At 48.5% G+C, this 26,010-nt stretch overlaps 1 protein-coding gene across 4 annotated transcripts in view; it reads left to right on the top strand.

Annotated features, from left to right (window-relative positions):
* The window catches only part of edc4 (enhancer of mRNA decapping 4), a 43,166-nt gene that overhangs the window by 4,014 nt on the left and 13,142 nt on the right, over positions 1–26,010 (top strand). For 3 of the 4 annotated variants that reach the window (XM_048972712.1, XM_048972713.1, XM_048972714.1), the window contains 25 exons: positions 489–675; positions 1,610–1,757; positions 2,130–2,234; positions 2,363–2,472; positions 2,726–2,809; positions 3,132–3,227; positions 3,418–3,517; positions 4,207–4,387; positions 4,490–4,556; positions 6,137–6,228; positions 6,658–6,809; positions 7,016–7,086; positions 7,324–7,468; positions 7,548–7,819; positions 7,948–8,049; positions 8,597–8,740; positions 8,907–8,940; positions 9,249–9,420; positions 10,491–10,646; positions 12,926–13,041; positions 13,692–13,857; positions 13,955–14,141; positions 14,945–15,164; positions 15,257–15,420; positions 16,333–19,502. In XM_048972712.1, the coding sequence (XP_048828669.1) occupies positions 489–675; positions 1,610–1,757; positions 2,130–2,234; positions 2,363–2,472; positions 2,726–2,809; positions 3,132–3,227; positions 3,418–3,517; positions 4,207–4,387; positions 4,490–4,556; positions 6,137–6,228; positions 6,658–6,809; positions 7,016–7,086; positions 7,324–7,468; positions 7,548–7,819; positions 7,948–8,049; positions 8,597–8,740; positions 8,907–8,940; positions 9,249–9,420; positions 10,491–10,646; positions 12,926–13,041; positions 13,692–13,857; positions 13,955–14,141; positions 14,945–15,164; positions 15,257–15,420; positions 16,333–16,516 (3,455 nt within the window). In that variant the 3' untranslated portion in view covers positions 16,517–19,502. Of the gene's footprint in view, positions 1–488; positions 676–1,609; positions 1,758–2,129; positions 2,235–2,362; positions 2,473–2,725; positions 2,810–3,131; positions 3,228–3,417; positions 3,518–4,206; positions 4,388–4,489; positions 4,557–6,136; positions 6,229–6,657; positions 6,810–7,015; positions 7,087–7,323; positions 7,469–7,547; positions 7,820–7,947; positions 8,050–8,596; positions 8,741–8,906; positions 8,941–9,248; positions 9,421–10,490; positions 10,647–12,925; positions 13,042–13,691; positions 13,858–13,954; positions 14,142–14,944; positions 15,165–15,256; positions 15,421–16,332; positions 19,503–26,010 lie in introns of those variants that run through there. The other variant, XR_007381911.1, reaches the window with a different exon arrangement.

The raw sequence follows: 26,010 nt of genomic DNA on the forward strand, positions 1-26,010 counted from the left end.
ATTCAAAGAAAATATGTTAATTAGTCTGATCATATGTGACCCGTCGCCATGAAATGAGTCTTAAGTCGCACTGGTAGAACTGCACCCATCAGACTCATTTCGTGGTGATGGGTCACATATACTCAGTGATGGGGTTACTCACAAAAGTAATTCGTTACAGACAGAGATGGAAAGTTCAGGTCTTTAAAGTAAAAGTTCAGACAAAGGTTTTGTTTCAATGAAGCAGTTGAGTTTACAGAGTCACAATCACAGAGGACGCAACTGGTTGGTTGTAACAAAACCTTGGTCTGGATCTTTACTTTTAGGACCTGAACTTTCCACCTCTGTCTGTAATGGATACAGATGAAGGGTAAGTTGTGTTAAGAAATCTTTTAGGTATGAATTAATATACTGTGATTAGTAAGTGAAACTGACAGTTTAGTAAGTGAACAGTGATTATGACAGGAAGCTGTGTTTAGCTGCGTGCCCTTTGTCTGTATGCTGCCCAGGTGCCACCAGCTCGGCCATGATCCGCGTGCTGAGTGTGAACGCGGCGGACCGCACGCTGCTGAAGGGCTTCACAGGCGTGGTCGCCGACCTGGCCTTCTCTCACCTCGACTCCGACCAGCTGGCCTGCGTGGACGAAGCCGGCGGCCTGTTCGTCTGGCAGCTGAGCAGCTGCGGCGGCAAGATACGGTATCTAACGGCAACGGCAGCATCAGCACCGGCTGCAGCATCAGCACCAGCTGCAGTATCAGCGCCGGCTGCAGCAGGCATCTTCCAGCGATTAATTAGGCTTTGACCCATATACACAGCTGGACACGGTGGGGTGAATCAGGTCAAGTCCCTACATCAGGGCTCCCACTGGGGCTTGACCCTACAGGTTGTGAGTGTTTAACCACAACACTGCCTGGCTGCTTAATTAATTATAGTTATTAATGTGGACTGTAAGTCCTCAGACTAAATGGAACGTACATGTGTTAGGGAAGTTTCCAGTGTAAATGGAGGTTTGAAGTGGAACGTGTCCCAGTCTGCAGAGCATGTGTGGGTGACACTGTGAAAGACTGGGTTTCATGCATACTGGCAGCATAAGTTTAGTCTGTACAAAAGGTGCTGTAAGATTATGCTCCCCAGCAGTGCTTGATTGCCGAGTTGATTTCTACATGAGGGAGTCGGCTTGATGAAACGCTGGCTGCAGGCTCTCTCCTGTTTCTGCTGATGTGTACAATTCGAGGAGGCGGTGTCATTGTGGGCTGTCGTTCTCGCTGGTTTGCGATTATTCAAAATGTAAAGGTGCAGAGATCCGAATAAATGATTTTGTGACTTTTAGAGTGCTGCTGTAGCTATTAGAAAAGCAAGTGTTTTATTTACGTATCCATTCATTCTCTTAAATCATATATTCCTTCCTATGTGGGTGAATAATTTAAGTTTAAATGGAATTGAGGAGTAGGGTTTGCTGAATGAATACCTTCATAGATGACACGTGATCTTCTGTTTTCAAGTCAAATGTCTGCCATACTTTGTGTTTGGAACTCGGTGAGTTTGCTTGCTGACGGCAGCAGGACAGTGGCAGACATGTGCACTGTGTTTAATGGATTCTTTGCTGCTTTTCTTACCCCCCCCAACCCAGAGATGAGATCATCGTGCACGTGCTGAGGCCCAGCGACACCCCCCTGACTCCGAACCGGAGGCTCATCTGGTGCCCTTTCATCCCCGAGGAGGGTGAGGTTGGCCCTGAGGACGTGTACCAGACCCTGGCTCTGCTCCATGAGGATCGGGTACTCACCCCGCCTTTCATACACCGGTGTGCTCATCTCCAGCTGCCACGGCGACTGACATAGTCCATAATATTCACAGGAAGGTCATATCTTTTGTACATTTTTGTTTTGGGGCATGGTGTGTGGCTTGGTGATATATATGATGCTGGGACTGTAATCAGAAGGTTGCTAGTTCGAATCCCAGGGTCAGCTGAATGATTTCAGGCCCCCAAGCAAGGCCTTAGCTCCCAATTGCAATCTGACTCTGCTATTTAAATGTTAATATTTGCCAAGTGGGGCGAGTGCTTTGATCTGCGAATATAGCAGGAGCACTACGGGGTCCGGTTCGATACCAGGAGGCTGCACGTTCACGGCTCTCTTGTTTGCTTCCAGGCCGAGGTGTGGGATCTCGACATCCTCACGGCTAGCCAAAGCTCGTGGCCAGCAGACAGTGCTGCCCTGACAGACGGCTTCATCACAGTGCGAGGTCACCATGCGGTGAGCAGCCCGGCTCCAGTCTCACTTAGCCGCTCCCTTTGACGTTTCCTTGCGTCCTTGACTACAAATAGCTTTCTCTGAATATTTTTGCTGGCTCGGTGTTGATTGGTGGCTCATGTGTCCCCCAGCCAATCAGCGAGGGCGCTTTGTCGCCTGACGGCGCCATCCTCGCCACAGCCAGCCATGACGGATACCTCAAGTTCTGGCAGATTTATATCGAGGGACCCAACTCTCCGAGGTTCGTACCCGTGTCCTGGGTCCAGGTGGCGCTGGCTGCAACGTTCTCTGATTACAGGGCACACTGAGCCACATTTACTGCAGTATGAATAACACCTCTGTACCTCAGGCAGTTGTTAGAGGCTTAATTAATTTTACTTGTCTCTGCCTTGGAGCTTAATCTTTTTGTGTCAAACAGTGAAATCTGTGGAGAGGTATCTCGTAATTAGATCTGGGCCAATCTGCCCCCTTTCCCCCCCCCTGCCCCCCCCCAGGTGCTTGCTGGAATGGAAGCCCCACGATGGGAGGCCACTGTCCTGCCTGCTCTTCTGTGACAACCACAAGCAGCAGGACCCGGAGTGGGTACCCACAATGCACCGCTCCTCAGTTCCGCCTCTCCGCGTCTGGATTGACGGGGGTGGTGGTGGTGGTCTTACGTGGGAGTGCCGTGAGCGGCTGCCAGAGAGGAGTGTCAGCAGTGATGTGGGAATTCCCCGCCAGGGCACATTTGCATCTTCTCGTCGTCTGTGATCACATGCATATTAGAGAAACTGCATTTCCCACTTTTTTTGGCAACTGATGTGATCATTTTTAAGTTTGACTTGGGTTCCTGGCCACATTTTTATATCTGCCCTGACCCCGTGCCAACCCCCCCAGTGAGGCTCTCCCCCCCCACCCCAGGGTCCCATTCTGGCGGTTCCTAATCACTGGAGCCGATCAGAGCAGCGAGCTGAAGATGTGGTGCACGGTGTCCTGGACCTGCCTGCAGACCATCAGGTGGGCGCCCGCTGCTTAGACACGCCCCCCTGTGTAGACACGCCCCCCTGTGTAGACACGCCCCCCTGTGTAGACACGCCCCCCTGTGTAGACACGCCCCCTACTTAGACACGCCCCCTGCGTAGACACGCCCCCTGCCTACAGCCGCCCCCCCACGGCGCTGCTGATCTCTGTCTCACCTGTACCTCAGGTTCTCTCCTGACCCCTTCAGCTCCCCCGTCATTCCCAGTCTGAAGGTCAGTCTCGACCTGACGGCCACGTACCTGGTTCTCACCGACGTCCAGAGGAAGGTGGGTGCACCTCCCCCTGCTGGCTGAAAGCAGAGCCTCCCAGTTAAGGCGCACTGTAGACTTCCTATGGTTGACAGAGTAACAGGGTCCAGGTCCAGAAGTGTTTGCGTTTAATATCATGATCCTATGAAGTTAAGTAAGGCTTTGCTCTCATGTCAGCCGCGTACACTGCCCACCGAAGGCAGAACACTGTAACTGTATAACTGTATAAACTGTATGTTTATACTGTATAAACTGTATAAACTGAATTATGACCGAAATCTGGTCTGTTAGGTTCTGTTATACCTTGTGACAAATTTACCATTTACTTACGAACTACAGATAGTGGTAGACATTGAGGCAACTTTGAAACCCTTTCCCTGAGTTTCAGTGTCAGTGTAGTTACTGTGCTTCGCCTTTGTGGGGCAGTAGAGTACAGAGTGAAATGTAGTTTCCTTCTGAAAGTATAGCATTCAGGACAGGACAGACATTGCAGTGCTAAAGACAGGGTTTCGGACAGTGGACAGAGAGAAGATTGCTACCTCTATTATTTACACAACCTGACAAACACTCCAAAATAGACAAACGGTGAACAGCTATGCTGCATAATACTTGGAAGTCAGTGGTTTAAGTGGCAGCGTAACAGTAATAGACAGTATTTTCCAATAGCTCAGCATTGGGACCCCTCCCCTCCCTACACACACCTGCAGGTCCTGTACGTGATGGAGCTGGCCCAGGACCTGGAGCGGGGCCACGCCCACTTCAGCGCCATCTCCGAGTTCCTGCTCGCCCACCCTGTGCTCAGCTTCGGCGTTCTGGACATGAGCCGTGGCCGCGTGCCTGATTCCGAGGGCCTGCCCCTTGACGAGGAGAGCGAGAGCGCCACCAACGGTGGGTGTGTGGCGGGAAGCGTGGACCGCTCCCCTGCTTCGAGAATTCCACCCCTACCCCACCCAGAACACCAAACTGTCTGTTCTTCCTTTTCTGATGTAGATGGGGGTCAAGGGGCACTGGAGGCCAAAACAGGAGTGCAGATCAAACTCTACTGCATCCATACGAAGTGAGTGTAGAACCACCATTCCTCTATTCAGGATATTCAGGGCTCTCTGGCGCCCCCTGAGGGTCTGTGCGTGTGTGACATCTGTGTTACTCTGTGTTTCTTGAATTTCATGTTTTCCCTGAAGTTTTTTGGCGAAACAGATATTATATACAATGGACTAGCAATTCAACCAGTTAATCTTTGGCACTGGGTGGAAAGGAAAACCTGTTAGAGCTTGGCCAGCACATTTCCACCACATGGAGCACTGTTGGTTTGGTACAGTACTTTAGGTTCTTTAGCTTTCCTGTGACAGAGTAACAGGGTAAAAATATTTTAGCAAAACTTTAACCCCCGAGCTATAAGGTCTGTGCAGGATTGAAAGTAAGAAAAAGCCTTATTTTAATATAGCTGACTAGCGATGTCACAATTGCATGCACATAACATGCAATGTTGGTATTAATATTGCACATCGTCCAGCCCTATAATATCCATCCATTTTCCAAACCGCTTATCCTACTGGGTCGCGGGGGGGTCCGGAGCCTATCCCGGAAGCAATGGGCACGAGGCAGGGAACAACCCAGGATGGGGGGCCAGCCCATCGCAGGGCACACTCACACACCATTCACTCACACAAGCACACCTACGGACAATTTAGCAACTCCAATTAACCTCGGCATGTTTTTGGACTGTGGGGGGAAACTGGAGTACCCGGAGGAAACCCCACAACGACATGGGGAGAACATGCAAACTCCACACACATGTGACCCAGGCGAAGACTCGAACCCGGGTCCCAGAGGTGTGAGGCAACAGTCCTAACCACTGCACCACCATGCCGCCCCGCCCTATAATATACTACAGTAATTTTTTAAATTCAGTACAAAATACCTTCCTTCGCGGTGCGATTTGGTGCTGGTTCCTGTTTTTACACCAGTGGAACAGCAACACCTTGAAGTACCACAATTTTGGTACTTTCTTGAAGTACCAAAAGTATGGTACCTGGTGTGGTGGAAACGCGCCCTTAAAAAGCTCTGGGGCTTGGCGGGGTTAACATGATATGCCTTTTATCAGAAGGTTACTGGTTCAAATCCCTGTACAGGAAGAGTGATTTCACCATGGGGGCCCTGAGCAGGGCCCTTAACCCCCAATTACTCCAAGGACTGTCTGACCCTCAAGTGCTTTGAATAAATAAGTAAAATGTGAATGTATAGCAGCCCTGTAGTGTCACTCGTAGACAGATGAAATGTGTGGTCTGAACGTGCTCAGCGCGGTTAATGAGGCTTGTCATGTTTCATTGAATGTTCCACACTCGTATTGCTAACTGTGTTAGCCGTTCTTCAGCACATGATTATTAGCAGTCATTGCTGTTTCTCGTTAGCTTATGTTATCTTCGCACGCCAGACAGTATAGGATTTATGATAGTAAATGTGACTTGGCGCGCAGGGTAGCTCTGTCGTCATGCCCTGGGAGAGCGAGGTCTCTGCTGTAAGGTGCCATTTTATGACCCTGTGGATCGCTGCAGTACTGCTTCATCCATCTGGTCAACATGTTCTTCAGTAAAGAGAGCATCTGTCCACCTAATCAGCATGTAAATGCACCCACAGGTCCCTGCAGGATGTACAGATCTGGTTCCAGCCACATCTTGGACCTGGAAACTCTCTGTCCCCGTCTCCTGCCAACACGCAGGCCGGCCTCGGTCAGTCCCTTACCTCTATGAAGGCTTTCGTTAAGTAGATTGTTTGTACTGACATGCTTGACAAGGTCACATTTTCTACATTTTTACTTTCATTTGCAATATGACAGTTGCCTGAAATCCTTGTTTCAGTTTCACTGGTACAGGCTCAGCCTCTCACAGGACTGACTCAGACTCAGCCTCTCACAGGACTGACTCAGGCTCAGCCTCTCACAGGACTGACGCAGGCTCAGCCTCTCGCAGGACTGACGCAGGCTCAGCCTCTCGCAGGACTGACGCAGGCTCAGCCTCTCGCAGGACTAACATAGGCTGAGCCACTCATAGGACTGACACAGGTTCCTGATCTAGGAGGCCTGACATAGGCTCACCCTCTTCAAGGCCTGACACAGACTCACGAGCTTGCAGGCCTGACACAGACTCACCCTCTTGCAGGTTACATGGTGGAGGCAGGAGCAGAAGGCCTATGCTCTGACAAGGGTCCCGGGATCCCTGCCCTGCCGTCACCTGCCGACTTCTTGTCCCCAGCTGGTGATACCAAGCCCAAGCTCATGACCCCCGATGCCTTCATGACCCCCAGCGCTTCAGTACTGTGCCCCGGCACTTCTCTGCCTGCCCTTTCCGTCACCCCAACCATAATCACCACTCAGTTCTTTACAGCACTAAACGTGCACCAGTGAAATAGACAGAACTGGTAGACGATATTTGCTGTGATATTTCCATCCGTTCACTTAGAAGTCACCAGCTCTTATTTGATGGGTCTTAGAAGCTGATTGGTCTCTATGTCCCTCAGATCCCAGCCTCCCCTTGTAGCAGCGGCAGTAATCTCACCTTGATGACAGCCATCCCCAGCAACCCTGTCAGGTGAGCGACGTTTAGCGTCGCAATCAGAAAGGAGGTCCTCAGAGCTTTGCCTATAATGCGTAGTTTCAAGAAAGCATTTCGCCTGTGTCTAAGGTAAACCTATTGTCTGAGGCTAAAGTCAACCATTAGCACATGGTTAAATGAAACCTTTAGCATTTGGCTATAGTAAGCCTTAAGCTTATGGCTAAAGTTAGAATGTAAGGCCAGCTCAAGGTCTCACAGCATTCTGTCATGCAGGGGTATAGAGGAGCCGTCACCGAGCTCCAGCAGTTCAACCCTGAGCAGTGCAGTCGCTCTCGGCGTGGGGCTTTCCCCCATCCCCCGCCCAACCATGCTCCTCATCCCTGGCCTGGGCGACCAGCTTCCCACCAACGCTATCCAGGTATCATGCATGCTAACGAACCATTAGCCAATGTGACGCATTCTCCCAGTATGCTCAGCGTCTCTCTGCTGGTCTCCAGGCGTCTCCCACTCGGGAGCGTTCCCCTGACGTCATATCCTCAGCCTCTGCCGCCGCGGCGCAAGATGTGCCGGAGGTCGCCTCGGAGACGCTGCCGCGCGAGGCCGCCGGTCACCCCGCAGCACGCATGCTCCCTCTGCACGGCCACCACAACGCAGAAGAAGAAGGCACCGGGGTCAGCACGGACCCCCCTGCCGGCCTTCCCTGGCCTGCAGCCCCCGACGTAACCCGTGAGACGTGCGCCAGTTTGCGAGATGGGGGCCTGGTGGACCGGTGAGCCGCGAGCGAGACAAAGTGACCGGCTTATCTGCGCTGACTCGGCCAGTGCGAATCCTTAGTAAATAAAAGATGTGTGACCCACACTGCTTTCCTTGTTTTTTTTGACCCCCCCTGTGTTCCAGCTCCACTGAGGAGATGAAAGACAAGCGCAAGTCATCACCGTACCGCAGACGTCGCTACAGCTTAGCTCAGAACGACAGCCAGGACGGCAGCACTGAGCAGAGGTACAAACGGAAGACCGGCAGGCCAGCAGACGCGTAAAATACCGTCTCAGCAGGTTAAAAAACAGACCTGCGTTTACACACAGGATGGTGTCGGAGAGGCACGACCAGCACACCCACACAGGTAACAACAAGAAACACAAACAGGCAGATACACACAGGGAAATTTCAGGAAAACACAACAACCACACACACACACACACACACAGGTCAACAAACAAACGGGCAGATACACACAGGGGAATGTCACGAAACGGAACCAACACACACACACACACACACAGTAACACAAGTAATTAAATAAACAGGCAGATACACACAGGGGAATCTTATCTGGATGTAGTAGAGCATCGCTGCTTTACACCCACATCTGTTTCGGGCCGGAAACCAGCCTCCCATATATGGTCTCCATGTTTCCTGCGAGGCTGAGGCTCACAAGCTATGGCACAGTGCGCTGAGCGCTGTTCAGTGCTCTCTAACAAACCGACCTTGCACTTATTCAAAAAAAACATCCAGCCGCTTTTCTCACACCCTGTCGCCCGGGAGACAGTGACCATGACGACGAAGTGGCAAACCCGGCATCCTTCTCTGGAAACTGTGGTTCCCAGTCGACATGCAGACTCCCAGGAAAAGAATGGAAGATGTCACCTAGGGGCTCGGATAAGCTGAGGAGGCATGCTGTGAAGGAGGCCGGGTGGGTTCTACCAAGTCACCAGTATGGCGGCGGTGGGGGGTGGGGGGGTTGTGGCAGGGGGGTCCTCTCTTTCCTGAATGTGACAAACTGCACATTGTTATTGTTTGATTGTCTGTTCAGTCACATGTAATATTCTTAATATAATTAATGTTTATTTCATTACCAGGGATTCCTCGCAGTCCAGGCGAAAGGAGTCTCAGGTAGGTCCTTAACCCCGAAATACTGCAGGGGCTCAAAATGTATGTTGCGTTGGATGAAAGCGTCAGCTAAATAAGTAATTTTGCGATGTTTTTAACCGTAAAATTCAGGTGACAGGTTTCTCCAGTCTCACAGAAGCTGGTTAGACGTACTTAGCTTTTGAGTGGGTGCTGGATCATTGTGTGTGTGTGTGTGTATGTGTGTGTGTGTGTGTGTGTGTGTGTGCGTGTGTGTGTGTGTGTGCATGCTTGCATGAGAGATAAAACCTTTCCTAGCATGTCCACAGTGTTAACCCGTCCTGTCTGTGCAGGTGAGCATGGACTTGTTGCAGGAAGTGCTGCGCAGTCAGCAGAGGGAGATCGCAGAGCTGCGCCAGGGCCAGCTGGAGCTGCAGCAGCTGGTTGCGGGCTCTGCAGACGGGCTGCAGAGTTCCCTCCTGCAGCATGTAGAGATAGTAATGGTGACCCGGCAGGAGCAGGACCGTATCCTTCCAGTGCCCGCAGCTGCTCTGACTGCTGCCCAGATGCACTCAGTCAGAGAATTCTGCTAACAGATTCACAATTCAAGAATTTATTGTCATTTGCACTGTAAACAGTCTGTTCCACTATGCAGTGAAAATTTTACTCTGCATGTGCTTCTGTCACCCAGTAAACACAAATTAAACACAAAACACAGACCACAAATTAAGGTGCTTGCAGTGTTAGATCAGTCATACAGGGCTTTATATTGAGAGTGTGCAGCTAACAGGGGCTACAGTGTTGAGTTAGGTCAGCCGCTTAGGTCCTCATCCTGAGAGTGTTGGGTTAGGTCAGCCGCTTAGGTCCTCACCCTGAGAGTGTTGGGTTAGGTCAGCCGCTTAGGTCCTCATCCTGAGAGTGTTGGGTTAGGTCAGCCGCTTAGGTCCTCACCCTGAGAGTGTTGGGTTAGGTCAGCCGCTTAGGTCCTCACCCTGAGAGTGTTGGGTTAGGTCAGCCGCTTAGGTCCTCACCCTGAGAGTGTTGGGTTAGGTCAGCCGCTTAGGTCCTCACCCTGAGAGTGTTGGGTTAGGTCAGCCGCTTAGGTCCTCACCCTGAGAGTGTTGGGTTAGGTCAGCCGCTTAGGTCCTCACCCTGAGAGTGTTGGGTTAGGTCAGCCGCTTAGGTCCTCACCCTGAGAGTGTTGGGTTAGGTCAGCCGCTTAGGTCCTCATCCTGAGAGTGTTGGGTTAGGTCAGCCGCTTAGGTCCTCACCCTGAGAGTGTTGGGTTAGGTCAGCCGCTTAGGTCCTCACCCTGAGAGTGTTGGGTTAGGTCAGCCGCTTAGGTCCTCACCCTGAGAGTGTTGGGTTAGGTCAGCCGCTTAGGTCCTCACCCTGAGAGTGTTGTGTTAGGTCAGCCGCTTAGGTCCTCACCCTGAGAGTGTTGGGTTAGGTCAGCCGCTTAGGTCCTCATCCTGAGAGTGTTGGGTTAGGTCAGCCGCTTAGGTCCTCACCCTGAGAGTGTTGGGTTAGGTCAGCCGCTTAGGTCCCCATCCTGAGAGTGTTGAGTTAATGATCCTGAGCCGCTGGGCTTTCAGAGCTGAGGATGGAGCTCCTTTTGACAGCAGAGCAGCAGAAAGCCCGGCAGCTGCAGGCCCAGCTGTCCGAGCAGCTGGCTCACAACCTCAGCAGCGCGCTGTCCGGTCGGCTGGAGCGGCTGCTTCGCGAGGAGATGAGGAGGACCCTCCCCCACAGTGAGTATACTACCTGTTCCCCCATGAAGGCCGCTCTTGCAGGGGTTAAGCACACGGCCTTGTGACTCCATCCTGCTCGGGTACCCTTGAGCGAGGTACTTAACCTGAAATCTTTTAGTAAAATAACCAGCTGTACAAATGGGTAGAATTTCAAGTCACTTCAGATTAAATGTGACCAAAATGTAAACCGTTAGATGTAAGACGTTACGTCTACAGTGATTGTCGCCAGGGCTGCTGGGTTCAGAGGATATGCTGCCACATTGCACTGTACAGTTTGTGTGCGCACTGTATTGCTGTCACTTTGGGGCAGTTTGATGGAGAGCTTCTAACCTCTGTACATATTGGTATATTCAATCTGCCTTGATTGTCTCGGTTGACAGAGCGCAACGATTTCCGTTATAGTTGAAGCCCAGTTTGAGGACATGAAGTATTATTCCCGCCGGAGGTAGCTGTGCTTCCTGAGAATAAAAGTGCACCCAAGGCAGTTTGTCAGCAGTTGGTGCAGGTCCCCGGGCCTGGCTGCTGTATGAGGGCTCTGCTTAATCCGATGATTTAAGTTAATCTGATATTTAGCTGCCGTAGAGATGGCTGTAGGCTGTCCACCAGCCTGAAGGTGTTCTCAGCTTTCCGAGTGGGCTTTTGGGCCCTTACTGGAGTGTCGCTGAGACCGCGTTTGCTGCATGATCACCCAAAATGTAGATTAAGGAACTTTGTAAGGATGTTCTGTAAAAACCTTCATTCATCTGTGTCCTACTCAGCCTGGCTAGAAGATGGCTTGTAAACCGTGTCTGTGTCTGTAATTGTAATAGGGGACAATGGGTTTAGAGCACTGTTCCTGTGATGGGAAGGTTGTTCGTTCAAATCCCAGAGTTGACAGTGAGATTTCACCATTAGGCCCTTGACCCAAGGCCCTAAACCCTGAATTATTTCAGGGACTGGCTGACCATGCTTTCTTAATTGTATGCCGCTTTGAATAAAACTGTCAGGCAAATCGATAAATAATAATAATTTACATTCTGAGTGTTTCTAAGACGATCCTAAATAAAGCAGAGGTGTCCTTTCTGTTGTGAATGATCACAGTTTTATGTTTCCCAGTAGCAGAATGTAAGTGCTCAGATAACCACGGCCCCAGGGGGAGTGTCAGTGTGATTGTCCTTGGTGGGGGGTGTGCCCCCACCTGCCCTGGAAAAGCAAGTAGCCTGCAGGGGGAGTAGATCAGAGCTTTGGATGGGTGTTTGCCGTGACTTTTAGCTTTCCCGGCTTTGCCTCTTTTACAGTGGAAGGTGTTTTATAGGATTTTACTCGAGCTGCAAGGTTAGCTTGTCCCAGCACATCCACTTTCCACAAAGGAGCGTAGTTGACATTCGTAGGACATCGCTGACCATTTTGCAGTGTAATTTGAATGGACGGGCAGGGACGGCACTACCAGACAATTAGCCAGATGCTGTTCACCATGTCACTCCCTCGAGCCACACGCTAAATTGCCTTTTTTGCGATCATAGCCGTTCAATCGCAGTAATGAGAACTATTTAGTAAGCCTGGCACTGAAACCAGCTGGAAGGAAAGCCCGATCTCGTTTAGAAATGTAGAAAAGATTTGATATGTCCGGTGGTGGCACAACTGAAAACCGAAACGTTATCTTGGATCATCGTTAATCCGCTAGCTCAAAAGTTTAATTTGATAACACGAATCTGATGAACTGCTAAAAAAATTTTGTGGAAGATCGATAACCGCTAACCGCTATCTTTTGTTATATGAATTTAACTTCGATTTGGTTTTGGGCTCTGAAGCAAGCAACAAATGCAGCTTTGTGATACAGACCCTCCGCTTAGTTCAGAGTGGCCCACGTTAAGGAGACTTTATTTTTGTTCATTTACATTTAGCTCAGACTACTGAAAATGTGACGTTATCGACTAATTACGTCTTGTGTTTACATGTAGTCAACCAGCAGAGTGTCTGATAGACTGTTACAGACACGCCTCAACAGACCAGAACAATTATGTATGAATCTCGGATTTGCAAACGTTTCTGACTAACTACAGTTTTACTTTACCTCCGAAAAAATGTTAGCGGATTTACAGTTAGTGGAACTAAATTTAGAGGAAGCTAATTGGTCTGCTAAGAGTTTGCAAAGTTAGGGGACACACTCACCCACTAATGAAAAACTTTTATTAGTTTTTAACTTTTTTATTAGTTTTATTACTTTTAATTAGCAGTTAGTAGATTAGCGGAATCCTGCCCACCACTGGGTATGTTAAAGCGGTCGTCTCTGTTCACAGCCGTCTCCAGGAGCCTGGAGCCCCTCTCTGGTCAGCTGAACACTGCTGTGAGCTGCAAGCTGACTGCCGTGGAGGGGACGCTCAAGGAGAATGTGCTCAGGGTCACCAAGTCAAAGGTCAGTGTCTCACCCAGAAATAGAAGCAGGATTTAGGCATTGTTAGGGACTGGGGTCTTGTACACCAAGGATCATTATGGAACCAGTCAATGCCATTTCTCAGCTTGTCGGAGTTTTACATGCACAAAAATGTTCTGAGGGCAGAAAGAAAAATTATTGGTTCAGAGAGACAACCAATCAGATTGTACAGGAGGTGGGACCAAGACATTTGGTTATCTCTCTGAACCAATCATTTTTCGATCTGCACTTGTGTAAGTGCAATTCCCACGAGCCACTTAAAATGCCAGTGACATTTTCCTGCATGTCTGTCTGAGGGCTGCCACAGCACTTTACAGAAACAGGGCAATTAAATAGTCCTGTAGTGGGTGCGCAGTTACAGTATTACACCTCTATGCTTGAGAGTCGGGCCCTTGTTCTGTATCCCTGGAGCCTGAATGCTTTTCCATGGCCTTCCTCTCAATGCCCTGGTTCCTCCCTCAGTCTAAAGAGACACAGCTACGCTAATTGGCGTCTCTAAATGACCAAAGTGTTTGAGCTTCTGGACCTGAAATGAGTTTGTAATACCAGTCCTGTCAGTGATGCAGTGTGTATGTGAAGCTCATTTTGGTACCATGTCTCTCACTCCGGAATGTTCCGGTCCCTCTGTGTAGAACACCGCGGACGCCATCGGCAGGGCTGCGGCTGAGGTGCTCCAGGGCCCCATCCAGGCGTCCTACAGGGACACCTTTGACAGCGTGGTGCTGCCCCTCTTTCAGAAGGGCTGCCGGTCCATGTTCCTGCAGATCAACGACAGCTTCAGGCAGGGCACGCAGGAGTGTAAGAATCCCTGCATACCTCAGTGCGCGCTCACACGTCTTAACGTTCAAGCGTAGCGGCTGGCGTGAGATGTGGGACGTGCGCCTCTCCCATTCAGACATCCAGCAGCTGGAGAGCCAGGCGCGGAGCCGGAGGCAGCGGGAGCGAGACGCGCGGGACCCCCGGCTGCTGCACCTGCAGCATGTCATCGCCGCCTTTCACGGCTGCAGCAGCCGGCTGGGCTCCGCCACGCTGGCCGGCGTGCGCTCCGAGATCCAGCACCTGATGCACACGCTGGTGGGGAAGTAGGTGCCTCTCTTTCGCTTCTCATTGGCCAGTGGAGGGTCCAGGCATGTCCTGGAGGTGGCTGGGGGGTGTCTGAGCACCTGCCGATTTTTCCCAGACTTTCAGAAGTGCCTCCCATTTTGCAAAACTCTTTCTTCACGAATGCAAATTACAGTGAATATAATCACATGTGTTATTGGAGTTTTGCGGCCTTTACAGGATGTAAACTGTTAAGGCGTGGGCATAAATTATAGTGGGGATGGGGGGATTGTAACCCCCCCCCTCCCACCCCACCCCAATAATCAAAACCAGCTAGTACAACTCCCTGGAACCCATTAAATGAGTGGAGATCTGAACCCCCCCATGCTCAACACAAAGAAATACCCTTGTTTAAAGGTAACAAGTGCCCCCTCTTTTAACTTATGAGCATCTTCTCCTGTATAAGTCAGGAAATGGAAAAGCCATTTATGGGGCTGTAAGCTGGGTGGGCGTCCCAGTTACTTACATTCTAATTGGTCTACTTGGTAAAGAAAAAACTCTGTTTTCCCAAGTCTGAGTGCTTCTTTTTCTATATCCTGTCTTGCTCTCCCCCTGGAGCCCAACGGTTACGTGAGCATTCTGCCAAGGATGGGATTCAAACTAACAACCTTCTGATCACAGGCGTAGAGATCTCACTATCCTATACACCGTCCCCCAGAGTCTTTGGAGGGTGTGGGCATCGATCCCACTATCGCTCACAATCCGCCTTCTCAATGCTGGTTGTTTTCCGGTAACCGGTACCGCCCCCCACCCCGCCCCCCCATCACGCTCTGGTCTTGCCCAGCCTGCAGGACTCCATACTGGTGCAGGTGCAGCGGGCCGTGAAGGGCGAGGTGAGCCAGGCCATACAGGAGCAGCAGGCGGTGGTCACCTCCAGCATCATGCAGGCCATGCGTTCGGCCGCTGCCACCCCTGTACCCCCCGCCCAAGTCGACTACCAGGCCCAGCAGGCCAGCGTGCTGCTGCTGCTGCAGCAGGGCCACGTCAATCAGGCCTTCCAGCAGGTGGGCCGGCTCATGGCACCCCATCTCCCTCTCTGTCTCTCTCTGGCTCGCTGGCTCCCCCTACAGGCCCTACTCTCATTCTGCCTGTGCAGGCCCTGTCAGCGGCCGACCTGGACCTGGTCCTCTATGTGTGCGAGACGGTCGACTCCCAGCTTGTGTTCGGACAGCCCCCCTGTCCACTCATCCAGCCCGTGCTGCTGTCCCTCATCCAGCAGCTCTCCACCAACCTGGCCACCCGGTCCGAACTCAAGATCAGGTACTGGGGGAATGGAGGGACAGGGGGGCTCTGTTCTCCCACAGATAAGCATATGGCCCCCATCCACTTGGTAACTGATGCTAGCTGATCTAACCACTGGAGTTTAGTAAGTTTGTGCTAACAATGAAAAGGTTGTGGGTTCAAATCCCAGGGAGCACATAAATTCACTTTGGAAATGTGGATAACAGCGTCTGATAAATGAATAAAATATAAATGTGTGTTTGTACGACCGGGCCTGGAACCGCAGCCCAAATCAGCCACAGTTCAGTCACTGTACTAAGATGATTCAAGGTGATTATATATTCAGCCATTGGCCTCTTTTGATGACTACGGCCCAGCTTGAGTGATATTTACAGCACGTTTAACCACCATTAATGTCGCCATTGCTGTGATATTGCACCTGATTGAACAAGCATTGCTCTGTATATATGATGTAGTAGTATATTACAACACATTCATGTTTACTGCCTTGGGGTGACTCTGTTGTGATAGATGAAAATGAATTAAACTGTATGTTTGCTAAATACGATGGAGGTAGAAGAAGATCCTCCATAGAAAGGTGGCCTGCACTGCATAGCGCCGTCAATGATTGATTGTTTTCATTATTTAAAACTGGTCAGCAGTATTAATCTGGTTGGTTACTCATCTCCTGACTTGTACAGTAACCTCGACAACCGCAGGGGTTACACATTAACCTGAGATATGTTATGCTGGTAAAGTGGAGAAGCTACTTCGAAGAGAGGCAGCGGGATCTTCTGAACTATCAGTCTACACTCTGGAAAGTGTTTTAGGAACTTCCTATGTTCACCAAAACCATTTCCTGAAGTTTTCCACATGGACAGAGAGAGAAGATGATGACGCTTCTGTTCTGGGACTCCTGGCGTACCTCCTGATGTCCTGTTTTCCCCACAGTTACCTGGAGGAGGCGCTGTTGAACCTGGACCACAGCGACCCCGTGACCCGTGACCACATGAGCCCGGTGCTGACGCAGGTCCGCCAAAAGCTGTTCCAGTTCCTCCAGCAGGAGCTGCACAGTCCCCTTGGGACGAGAGCTCGACGGCTGCTGCTGATGCTGGAGGGCCTGCTCCTCCACTAGGCCTCCCCCTGCCCCCGGCCCATCCACCACGGTCTGTGAGCACCCCCCACCCCGAACCTGATGGCTGGATCCAACATCTGTAGAGATCCCATCCAGGTGTTACTTTTGGTTTCCTCTGAAGTTCTGCTTCTAGTGCACATGTTCCCTGGGTTATTTAACTCAGACGGGGCTGAACATTCTTCCTATAAAAAGCCATCGGCTGGGTTTCGAAGAGGAACAAAAGAAACGCCACTTTACAGTCTCCGTTTTATTTGAAAAATAACAAGTGAACGGGATCACAGGAGAGAGCAGACGATGACCTGAATGTCATACGCTGGGCGTTGATGCTGGCTGTTCGTTCCCCGTTTCCTTTCTCCCCAACTGAACGAAACGATTCACTTCCACCTGCTCTCCTTCCGCTGCATTCTTTGTTTTGTCCAGAGAGCAGCCTGAAGCTGAGAGAGCAGCCTGAAGCTGAGAGAGCAGCCTGAAGCTGAGAGAGCAGGCATAGCTGATGCACTCGGTTTTTTCTGTGGGCCGACACGCCCCATTTCCCGACCTCCCTCTTCCTCGGTCCCGAGGTTGAAGCTGATACCTGCCTTTCTGCACGTTTGAGTTGAGCTCGCCTGCGCCGGACTGCTTCCCCGCGGCTCTGCCACTTTAGATATAGTTGTTTTATATATATATATATATGTTTATATTGTTGTGTGGAGACACTGTGTATTTCAGTCAGGTGAGCTTATGATTCGTTTCAAACTGAAATCCTGGGAGATAATGGCTGCACGGTACAGCTTAGCTCTTCGGAATCAAGGTGGCGATATTTTGGTTTATCTGCTATTCACAACAGTCACGCATCCCGGCTACAATGCGTGCTCTTTTCGGGGCTGTTTTATAATTGATCTCTTACCCCAGTCTCAGGCAAGTAAGTCATTGAATGAGAATCATTACAGGTATGCTGTCATTGTAAAATTACCGAATTGCACTACGGATTTATGCAAGTAATTTGGAGGCTGCAGTATTAGTTTTAGTCCCTAGAGGGCAGTCCTGTGGTGAGAGTGGCCTAATAATAATGGGTCACCAGAAATATTACAGGCATAAGAACACGTGTGAGTAATTACGGCCAAGGGGCTGTGACTTCGCTGTATCTAGGGAAGGTAAAAACACTCGCTGATGAGTAACTGTGACCGTGTGTCTCACCGTCTGATTCATATCTCCACTGTGGCCGTTGCCTTCGTATTTCTGTTCGACCTCCTACCAGGTAAAACCCACTAATGTGCAAGATCAGTAAGCAGGAAAACAGCTACCTGCTGACCTCTTTGGACTTTTTAAGTGTTCTTCTCCACTAAATACCACATAAATGTTTCATAGGAGGGGAAATCCCAGTTTCCCAAAGTGCCTTAAGTTGTACTTCCAAATCTTTTTGAAGTTTGCAAAATTGAACCTTAAATGATTTCAGTTTGGCGTGGAATAAGAATTTGGTGTTGTGAATTCGCATCGGCCGGTCCTCTGTTACCTCAGAACCGTGTTGCATTAGCGAGTAGCTATGAACGACGTTCTGGCTGTGCAGTGATGGGCTTGCAGGCCTCTTAGCTGTATCTGTCTTCTACAGCCAGACTGGTGACAGGTTGTAAAACCTTGGTTTGTCCGAGCTGAGATGCTGAGGCGGTTTCGGGTCGTGACCATCCCCCATTCCGTGCTGGATCACAAAATTCACAGAAGGATACAGACTCAGTACCTGTTTAAGGAAAACCTAGATGATTACAAGGCGTAAATGCCTGGCTTCTGTTTGACCTGTTCCAATCCAGAAATGGAGTAGGTGGATTTTATAAGGATCAAAATAGCAAAAGTAGTTTTGGAATCACTTTAGGTTGGTATCAAAATTATTTCGAGTACTTGTGCATTATTTGTTCCTTGCATGATGTTTCATTCGTCTGTAACTTGAACAACATCTGTGAAGAATATCATACCTCTATATCACTATATAATAGACATCAGAAAAGGAACAATTGGGTTGAGTTCTGTGTCATTCTGCATACTTCCATTGTACGATTTATTAGAAAATACATTATTACTCCAAAGCTAACAGCAGAAAAATAGCTTGAGTTGCCATTAATAAAATATCGACATGCACGTCATGCTTGGGGAAGATGTACTCGCTTGGTATGTGGCCTGCGTTTGGGCCTTTCGCGAGCTGCCCGCGTCACATCCACCCTTTCTCCCTTATTGCGTTGGAGACCGTTTTCGCCTCCAGCTGCTCCGAGGCGCTCGCTGAAAAGGCGGCCTTTTGTACGGCCCGCTGGCCTGACTTCTGTCCAAATGTGATGGTGTGAAATCTGAAACAACATCTCTTCTCACTTTTTCATCGCGTTTTGTAATAATGGTAACTGAACACTTCAGAGCTTGTGTGAGACCCTTTTTTCCCCTTTTTGGCTCGCTAATACAAGCCCCGTGGAACGGGGGTTCAGCTGGCAGAAATTATAAAGGTCTTTGACCAGTTTACTTCTTTATGGAACTACAAAAGTTCTTATTTTGCATTGGATTTCATAAGTCAGTAGTTTAACGTGTCATTTCACCCTCTGTATTGTGTTGTACACGGAGAAAATATTCAAGCAGCAAATAATGGACATTGTAAAGGTTGAATTGAGTTACTCATGAAAATTCAGGGTAATTTTACGTTTGCACTGTTCAATTAAAATAGTTCTGATTTTGATCAGCTTTAACGAAAGAAAATGGCAGAGAATGTCAGGAATTTGTTGCGCTTAAGCTATATATTTATAAATGTATTTTCTGCGTTTCTCCGAGTTTTTTTGTTAAAGACAACTATTTCTATCTCTTCGTCTTGTTAAAAGTTATATTGATTGTGTTTAAGCTGTTATGTTGTATATTTTACACTTTTCTCTTTTGATCCAGCTTTTGGATACAATTTGAGAAATGCGTAAAATAAAATGTTTTAACTTTCTTTTGGATACAGTTTGAGAACTGCACAAAATAAAATGTTTTAACTTTCTTGGTATTCTGTTCTGAATATTATGCCGGTGTATGATTTTTAAAAGTCAAAACTCAATAACAATGCGATTTTCTGTTAATCAGCGAACAACAGTAATATGAAACTAACAAAAGACTGAAAGGCAGGCCGGGTTGCTGTATGTGCGCCAGTCACGCAACTTATTCGACAGCAAGAAACCGATCAAAAAAGATCGCACTGTGGTGCTTCACCGATTCTTTTAAGACATATTCGATAATAATATGCTGTAGCGTTAATATACATACTTGAAATAAGATTTTTGGCTAACTTTTATTTCATGCCTGTTTCCAACGAAGCTCGATCTCGCCCCCTTTTCTGTTGGATGACACGAGTATTTCACTCAGTCACCCAGTCAGCTGCTGGCTCCCGCCGCACTCACCTCCTGCGCTGACGCGGACGGCTGTTGGGGCAGCGGGCTCCCTCATTGTTCGCAGTCATCACTGATTATTTAAAAGAAATCACCATCGTCTGTTTTTTAGTTCATTGCCTTCCTTTGGATTCTATTCAAGATGAGAATTTCCTTGAATTGCGTGTGTTTGGTCGTGCCTGTTGCTCTCCATCTCAGTAAGTGACATTTTTTTGTACTTTCACTTTTCTTTAATTGTCTACTTTGACTTGTATTTCGCGTTATTTTCTGCCTGTCGTTTGCGCGAATTTTGTAGCGTCCCTTTTCGCAGCAGCTCTGCACCCCGTTTAATACGGACATACGAATGCGAAGGCGTGCGTACGGATTTATCGCTCGGGCGATGCACTTATAAGAGACTGAAAGATTATTAGATTATTAACGGCGTTAGTAATGGAAGTAGGCACAAGACAGCAAAGTGTGCATTCAGCATTGCAGTGTAAACCACGAAAGCGATAGGTTTGAAAACGAGTTGCAACATCGTGGTTGCATTACTGTAAGTTATACGTGTATCTATTTATGCACGTATGCAAATGCACATCTTTAAAAGTTATCCGCAGCATAAATTGTGAATCTTCTGTGGAAATACAAGTGCGTTTATTATCTGACTTATAAAATTTAGGTTGCTTTATAGTGTATATATTAGTTTTAAGTTTAGGATAATGCTGAAATTCACTTATGCTTTCTGAATCTGTATCCGTATCCAAAATAAACATAACTACCTAGTTTTGCAACCGAACTTGTCTATTTGGTTAAGATGACATTTCGGGGTTGAACCTGGAAAAAAATACTTAGAAATCAACCGTATAATTTATCGTTAAGATTTCCAAAACCGCAGTTTAAGACAGTGGGCTTTCGGGTTAAAATCCTCGTGATTCCTGCAGATCTAACTGGCCGTGAAGGTGCGCGATCAGTCGTTGGGTTTTACGCCCTGCGCTCCTCAACCGCAACACGGACAATTTAACTGCAGCTGAAAAACGTCCAGCAGGTTATAGAAAGGCGATGTGTCACCTGTCCGGAAAGCTTCAAGTCATCATGTACAGGCAGTACTATCCTCCAAGTCGTAATATCATGATAACTCTTTAAATCATCTGATGCAGTAGTCTGTCTCGGCATGCATTAACTCGTTTGATATTATAATGCATCCACGTCCGCATGATAATTCGCTGGGGAAATAACATGCTGACAAATAGGCTATAACTAATCTATGAATGAATTGCAACCGCCCGAGCATTCTCTCTCACTGGAGAGCGAAAGCGGAATAACTAGAGAATTAAGCATCTTTTCTTTTTTTTTTTCTAGCATTAGTAATTTTTAAGGTTGCTAAAGCCATGCTGTCTGTTAATCCTTTCCTGGTAATGTTACGAGATTAAATGGATTTGTTCAGACGCGAGTAATCATAATCTTCCTATTAATAAGTGGCGCATTGACAGAACCGTGAAAATCAGCGGAGATTTCCACTCTATACGAGTGCCGATAACGTGATGACAACAGTAATTCAAAAAAAAGTTTCGCATTTTGAGTCATTTAAAAAAATCGTATAATCTGCGTTACGCATTAAGTTTGTGGACTTAAATTTCTCGGTGTAATATATTATTCTCCGCTTATCGTACGTAGTTTTTAAATGTTTGCTGCTGCGGCACTCTGTCGACCAGAATTGCGCTCTTTGCACTTGTTTGAATGGGCGCTCTGCGAAATTTGTATGATATTCAGTGCTGGTTTCCAATTTTCAGCATCTCCCACACACTCAATCGCAGAACAATGCACATATTAAGCAGCCATATTTCTCTACCTTCTTGGTGGCTGTCAAAAACCTGCCCTTTCCTGGGGCTCCCTCTCCACCCCTCTCTCCACTCCTCTCCTTCCCTCTCCCCATCAGGTTGCTGTTATTAAAGCAGAATGTCAGCACACGTACTTACAGCCACTCCAGTACCATCGTAGAAATTGGAAGATCTGAAGTGAGCCGCATTTCTTAACTAAAAACACTTGTACCCTTTCACACATGCACACAGATCACGTTTGTGATACAGCATGCCTTATTAGCATGGTAATTTAACAAGCTGGATGGATGGAGATGCCCTTACTGCCCCCAGATCTGACTGTACACAACCCTGGGCTTGATCGTGATACTTTATTCCCCAGTTTTACAAGCACCAGTATGGGTACTCAGGAATTCTTTTTTGCTTTTCCTCTCCCGTGAGACCTAGACAGGTACAGGTGTGAGTCAAGCTAGTGTGTCAAGGTGCAAGATCAGGCTATTTTCCTGGAGCAGTTTTTGGGGATAAAGACTGTTTGACTCTTACACGCTCCTACAATAATTATGTTACTATGAGAAGTCATTCAATTTGACCCCAAATAGACTTAAGAGTTAGATGCGCAATAGTGATATGATCACTCTGCCAGCCTACTGCATGGCACAGTGGGCATGGGTGGTGCTGAGCCCACCCAGAGGGAACTTGGGTCCCCCCATTCAGCGCTCTCAGCGAACGATACAGCGTACAACAGTGCGATTGTCTGACCAATATGCGTGTGCCTGGTTAGATTAATAGGAGGAAAAGTGCTGTTGAGAGGCAAATAGATTTTTCTTTCTCTTTCTTCATTTGGTCTTAATGCCACGGCTCATTTAATAACTGATTCTAAAAATACACAGTGGAGTCTATAGTATGATTATGTCGGCAAGTGAATTGTTATGGGTCTGGCCCACCTCATCTTCCGCCGGCCCACCTCATCTTCCGCCGGCCCACCTCATCTTCCGCCGGCCCACCTCATCTTCCGCCGGCCCACCTCATCTTCCGCCGGCCCACCTCATCTTCCGCCGGCCCACCCATGCCATAATTTCTGTCTCCGCTATTGCTGTCAGCCATGGGACGTAAACCAGCACCCCACTGACACAGGCACAGACTCTGGATGCTGGATGAATGGATAATCCTGAGAAACAAACTCTTCTTGTTTCTTTTCTTCACCCCTTCTTTCCCTCCCACATACACTCTCCCCCTTTTTTCTCTCTCTCTATTTAGTCATTCTTATATCTATTCCTTCCAGTTTTTTTAAATTTGATTAATGAAAGGCAATTTGCTTTGCCTTAGTATTTATTACGAGGAATACAGAAGAAGATGCACTGTGACAAACGAGTTGCACTCACATCTCTAGGCTTGTGGGTTCGATCCCTCCAGCCCCAGCTCTCTGTATCGGCACGTTCCCTTCATGATGCGCGTTTTTACCTTTAGGTCTTCTGGTTTCCACACGCAGTCCAAGTACTTAGCTGAACAAGGGTCTCCAAATTATCGTAAGCCGTGTGAGCATTCGGGGGGGGGGGCATTATTATGCCTCATGCCCATTGAGGGATGGTCTCCAGTTTCTTCATAAGCCATTAATAGAAATTGAATGGATGAGCCCAGTAGTAACACAACAAAAACAGTTGTAAATAAATGATGTTAAATGCTACTAATAAGGAATAACTCATTTTACCCCCTACCTTTTCAAGTAAGCTGATGTACGGCATGCGACGCATGATGACACCCCCGGGTGTCCGAATAAAACAAATGACTGCTTATTAGTGGTCCTGTGGCATGGACACACACACGCACACACACACACACAGCCTTACACTCCCCAAACACCCAGCATGTATGCATTCATCACGTTGAAATGAAGATAAATAGTCAGGGTCACGTGACACAGTCATGCAGGTACAGGCTCTGCAGTCTTTTTGGGGGGTGCATAATTAAATAGCAATTATTTAAATCAGTGTTTCCCAATCCGGTCCTTGGAGATCTACAGACAGTCCATGTTTTTGCTCCCTCCCAGCTCTGCAGCAAAAATGTGGACTGTCTGGCAGGGAGCTCAGAGGGAGCAAAAACATGGACCGACTGTGGGTCTCCAGGGACTGGATTGGGAAACACTGAATGCAAATCCACTCCTCATACGGGGGACCATCCCCAGCTGCACATTTGTATCCCTGGCTTGTAAGACTATTAGAGGGAGTTTACAGTAGTAATGGGGGCGCCGGCATGGTGGGTTAGGGGCGGCTCTGCGTGTAATTTCTCCAGCACGGTGGCACCTGGGAAGCGGTGAGGCTTAAGTCGCACACTGTCCTCACACCTGCTCCTGTCCTGCTGGCTCAAGCCAATGAACAGCCTGGGACTAAAAGCAGACAAAGTTACGATCCCAGGATGAATATTCATGAGTCCGCTTGCTGTTCACGTTGCTGCTAAGTGGTTATTCTGGGGGCCGCCAGCAGGGGGCTCCACTAGCTCTGCGGCCCCCTTTTCAATTTAAGCTTCTGGCTCTGACATGTGTTTTCACTATGAATGAGTTCCCATCAAATTGGCAGAATGACCCTTGCAGTGTGTGCCATTCTTTGTTTGTGTGTAGGCAGGCGGTTTCCATGGCTCCCCTCCAGCGATGCTTTCTATTTGCTAATGAGGTGTTCAACCCAAGACCAATAGGAGCAGCTCTGTCCCTCAGTAGCACCCTTTGCTTCATGGTCAGTGCTTTTTTTCCCCCTGTGTTAAGGATCATCCACTATATGTATGCACGTCAAGTGGGCTGCTTATTGCTCATCTCTTCTAAGCGCCATCAAGGTTCTGGCCCCTCAGGCGTCATGCCGACCCACGGCGAGAGCCCCAGCACGCCGTTTAAATGTCCCACTTGGCCGACGAGGACAAGGACCGCCAGGGGGATGGGCGATGAGTCAGCAGCACTGAAGCGCTAAGGGAGGCGCGGGACTGTGGGTAGCTAAAATGGCCTTTAGAGGCATGATGGGTAATTTCTGTGCAGATGCAGTCGTGGCATCTGAGGATGGGACAATGGAATGTGAACAGTGTTTTAGGACAGCTGCTTGGGACGTACAGGGTCATTGGTGTTGTTTGAGTGGTGTGAATAATCCAGAGTTCATCTCTAAAAAGAACAGTTAGAAGAGATCATCTGCTACATCCACATCATATCTTGGAATGAAGGAGATGTAGGGTGGAGGAGAGGCGACAGAACTGCGTGACCCCAGGTTTCCCTACCGGAAAGTTCTGCCTGCTCTTCTTGTCTCTGAGCCCTAGAAGTCTCCCTGGGAAACCAGGACCAAGTGATAAGTTACATCTGACAACTTATATGTTGGGTCAATAAAAACTCATTAAGTCCTAAAGTGGGTCACCACACTGGTGTCCACTTCAATACGTTTCCTAGTTACTCTCAATCAGAGTAGATGGGAGAGTGGGGGACTGGATCAATGCTCACAGGGATGCAAATGAATGAGGGAGGGTCATGTGACCCGGGCGCATGCAGGTCCTGCATGTTGCGGGTTTACGTCCCCGGTGGACCCTGATGTAGTACCCTTGCTGGTAGCAGCTTCAAACCAGGAAAATCATATTAGATTCTCTCTGGGTAGGTGGGACAGGCGAACAGAACCACGCCATGTGGTGATGGGATATGGAACAATCCTCTTTTTTGAGACATTGCGGATCTAGGGAAAGGGTCAGGATTGGGTACAGCATGACACAAAAGGGACCTTTATAGCATAACGGAGCATAATAATCGTAAGAGTGCCTCTGTCTTTGAGAAATAAAAAACAGGCAGTGGAGACAATGGTGAAGCTCAGTGTCCTGCCACATCTACAGGTGAGGAAGAACAGAACACCTCAATTTGTATTTTGTTTTTATGAATGAGAGGAGATGGACTATATAAACACAACTGACTCTGGTCTCCTAGTGCCCCCCCCCCCCCCCCCCCAAGAATGATTCCCCCACGGATCTGAATTTTTGAATAAAATCGTCTCTTTCTCAGCATCCCTGGGGTCCCGACAACGGCTGCTTTAAGATTCTGAAAGTTGCAGTTTGACAATTAATGTATTTTTCTATAGCTCTGAATCTAATGCATGAATCCAGGCAATTGCAGAGAGTGGAGCCCAGCTTGAATTTCAGATAGAGTTATGAATTATAAAATGTATAACAATAGGGATTGCATGGCTCTGGGTGGTGGGCTTGGGGGAGCAGGATCTCACTGGATGGCCGCTTTCAGCGTTCAAGCTTCTGGGATGATCTGGATCCTTAATGGCGGCTTTGAGATGGGCTGCTGACTTATGGCTTATTGGTGTAA

Source organism: Brienomyrus brachyistius, chromosome 13, assembly GCF_023856365.1.
Source record: "Brienomyrus brachyistius isolate T26 chromosome 13, BBRACH_0.4, whole genome shotgun sequence".
NCBI lineage: Eukaryota > Metazoa > Chordata > Actinopteri > Osteoglossiformes > Mormyridae > Brienomyrus > Brienomyrus brachyistius.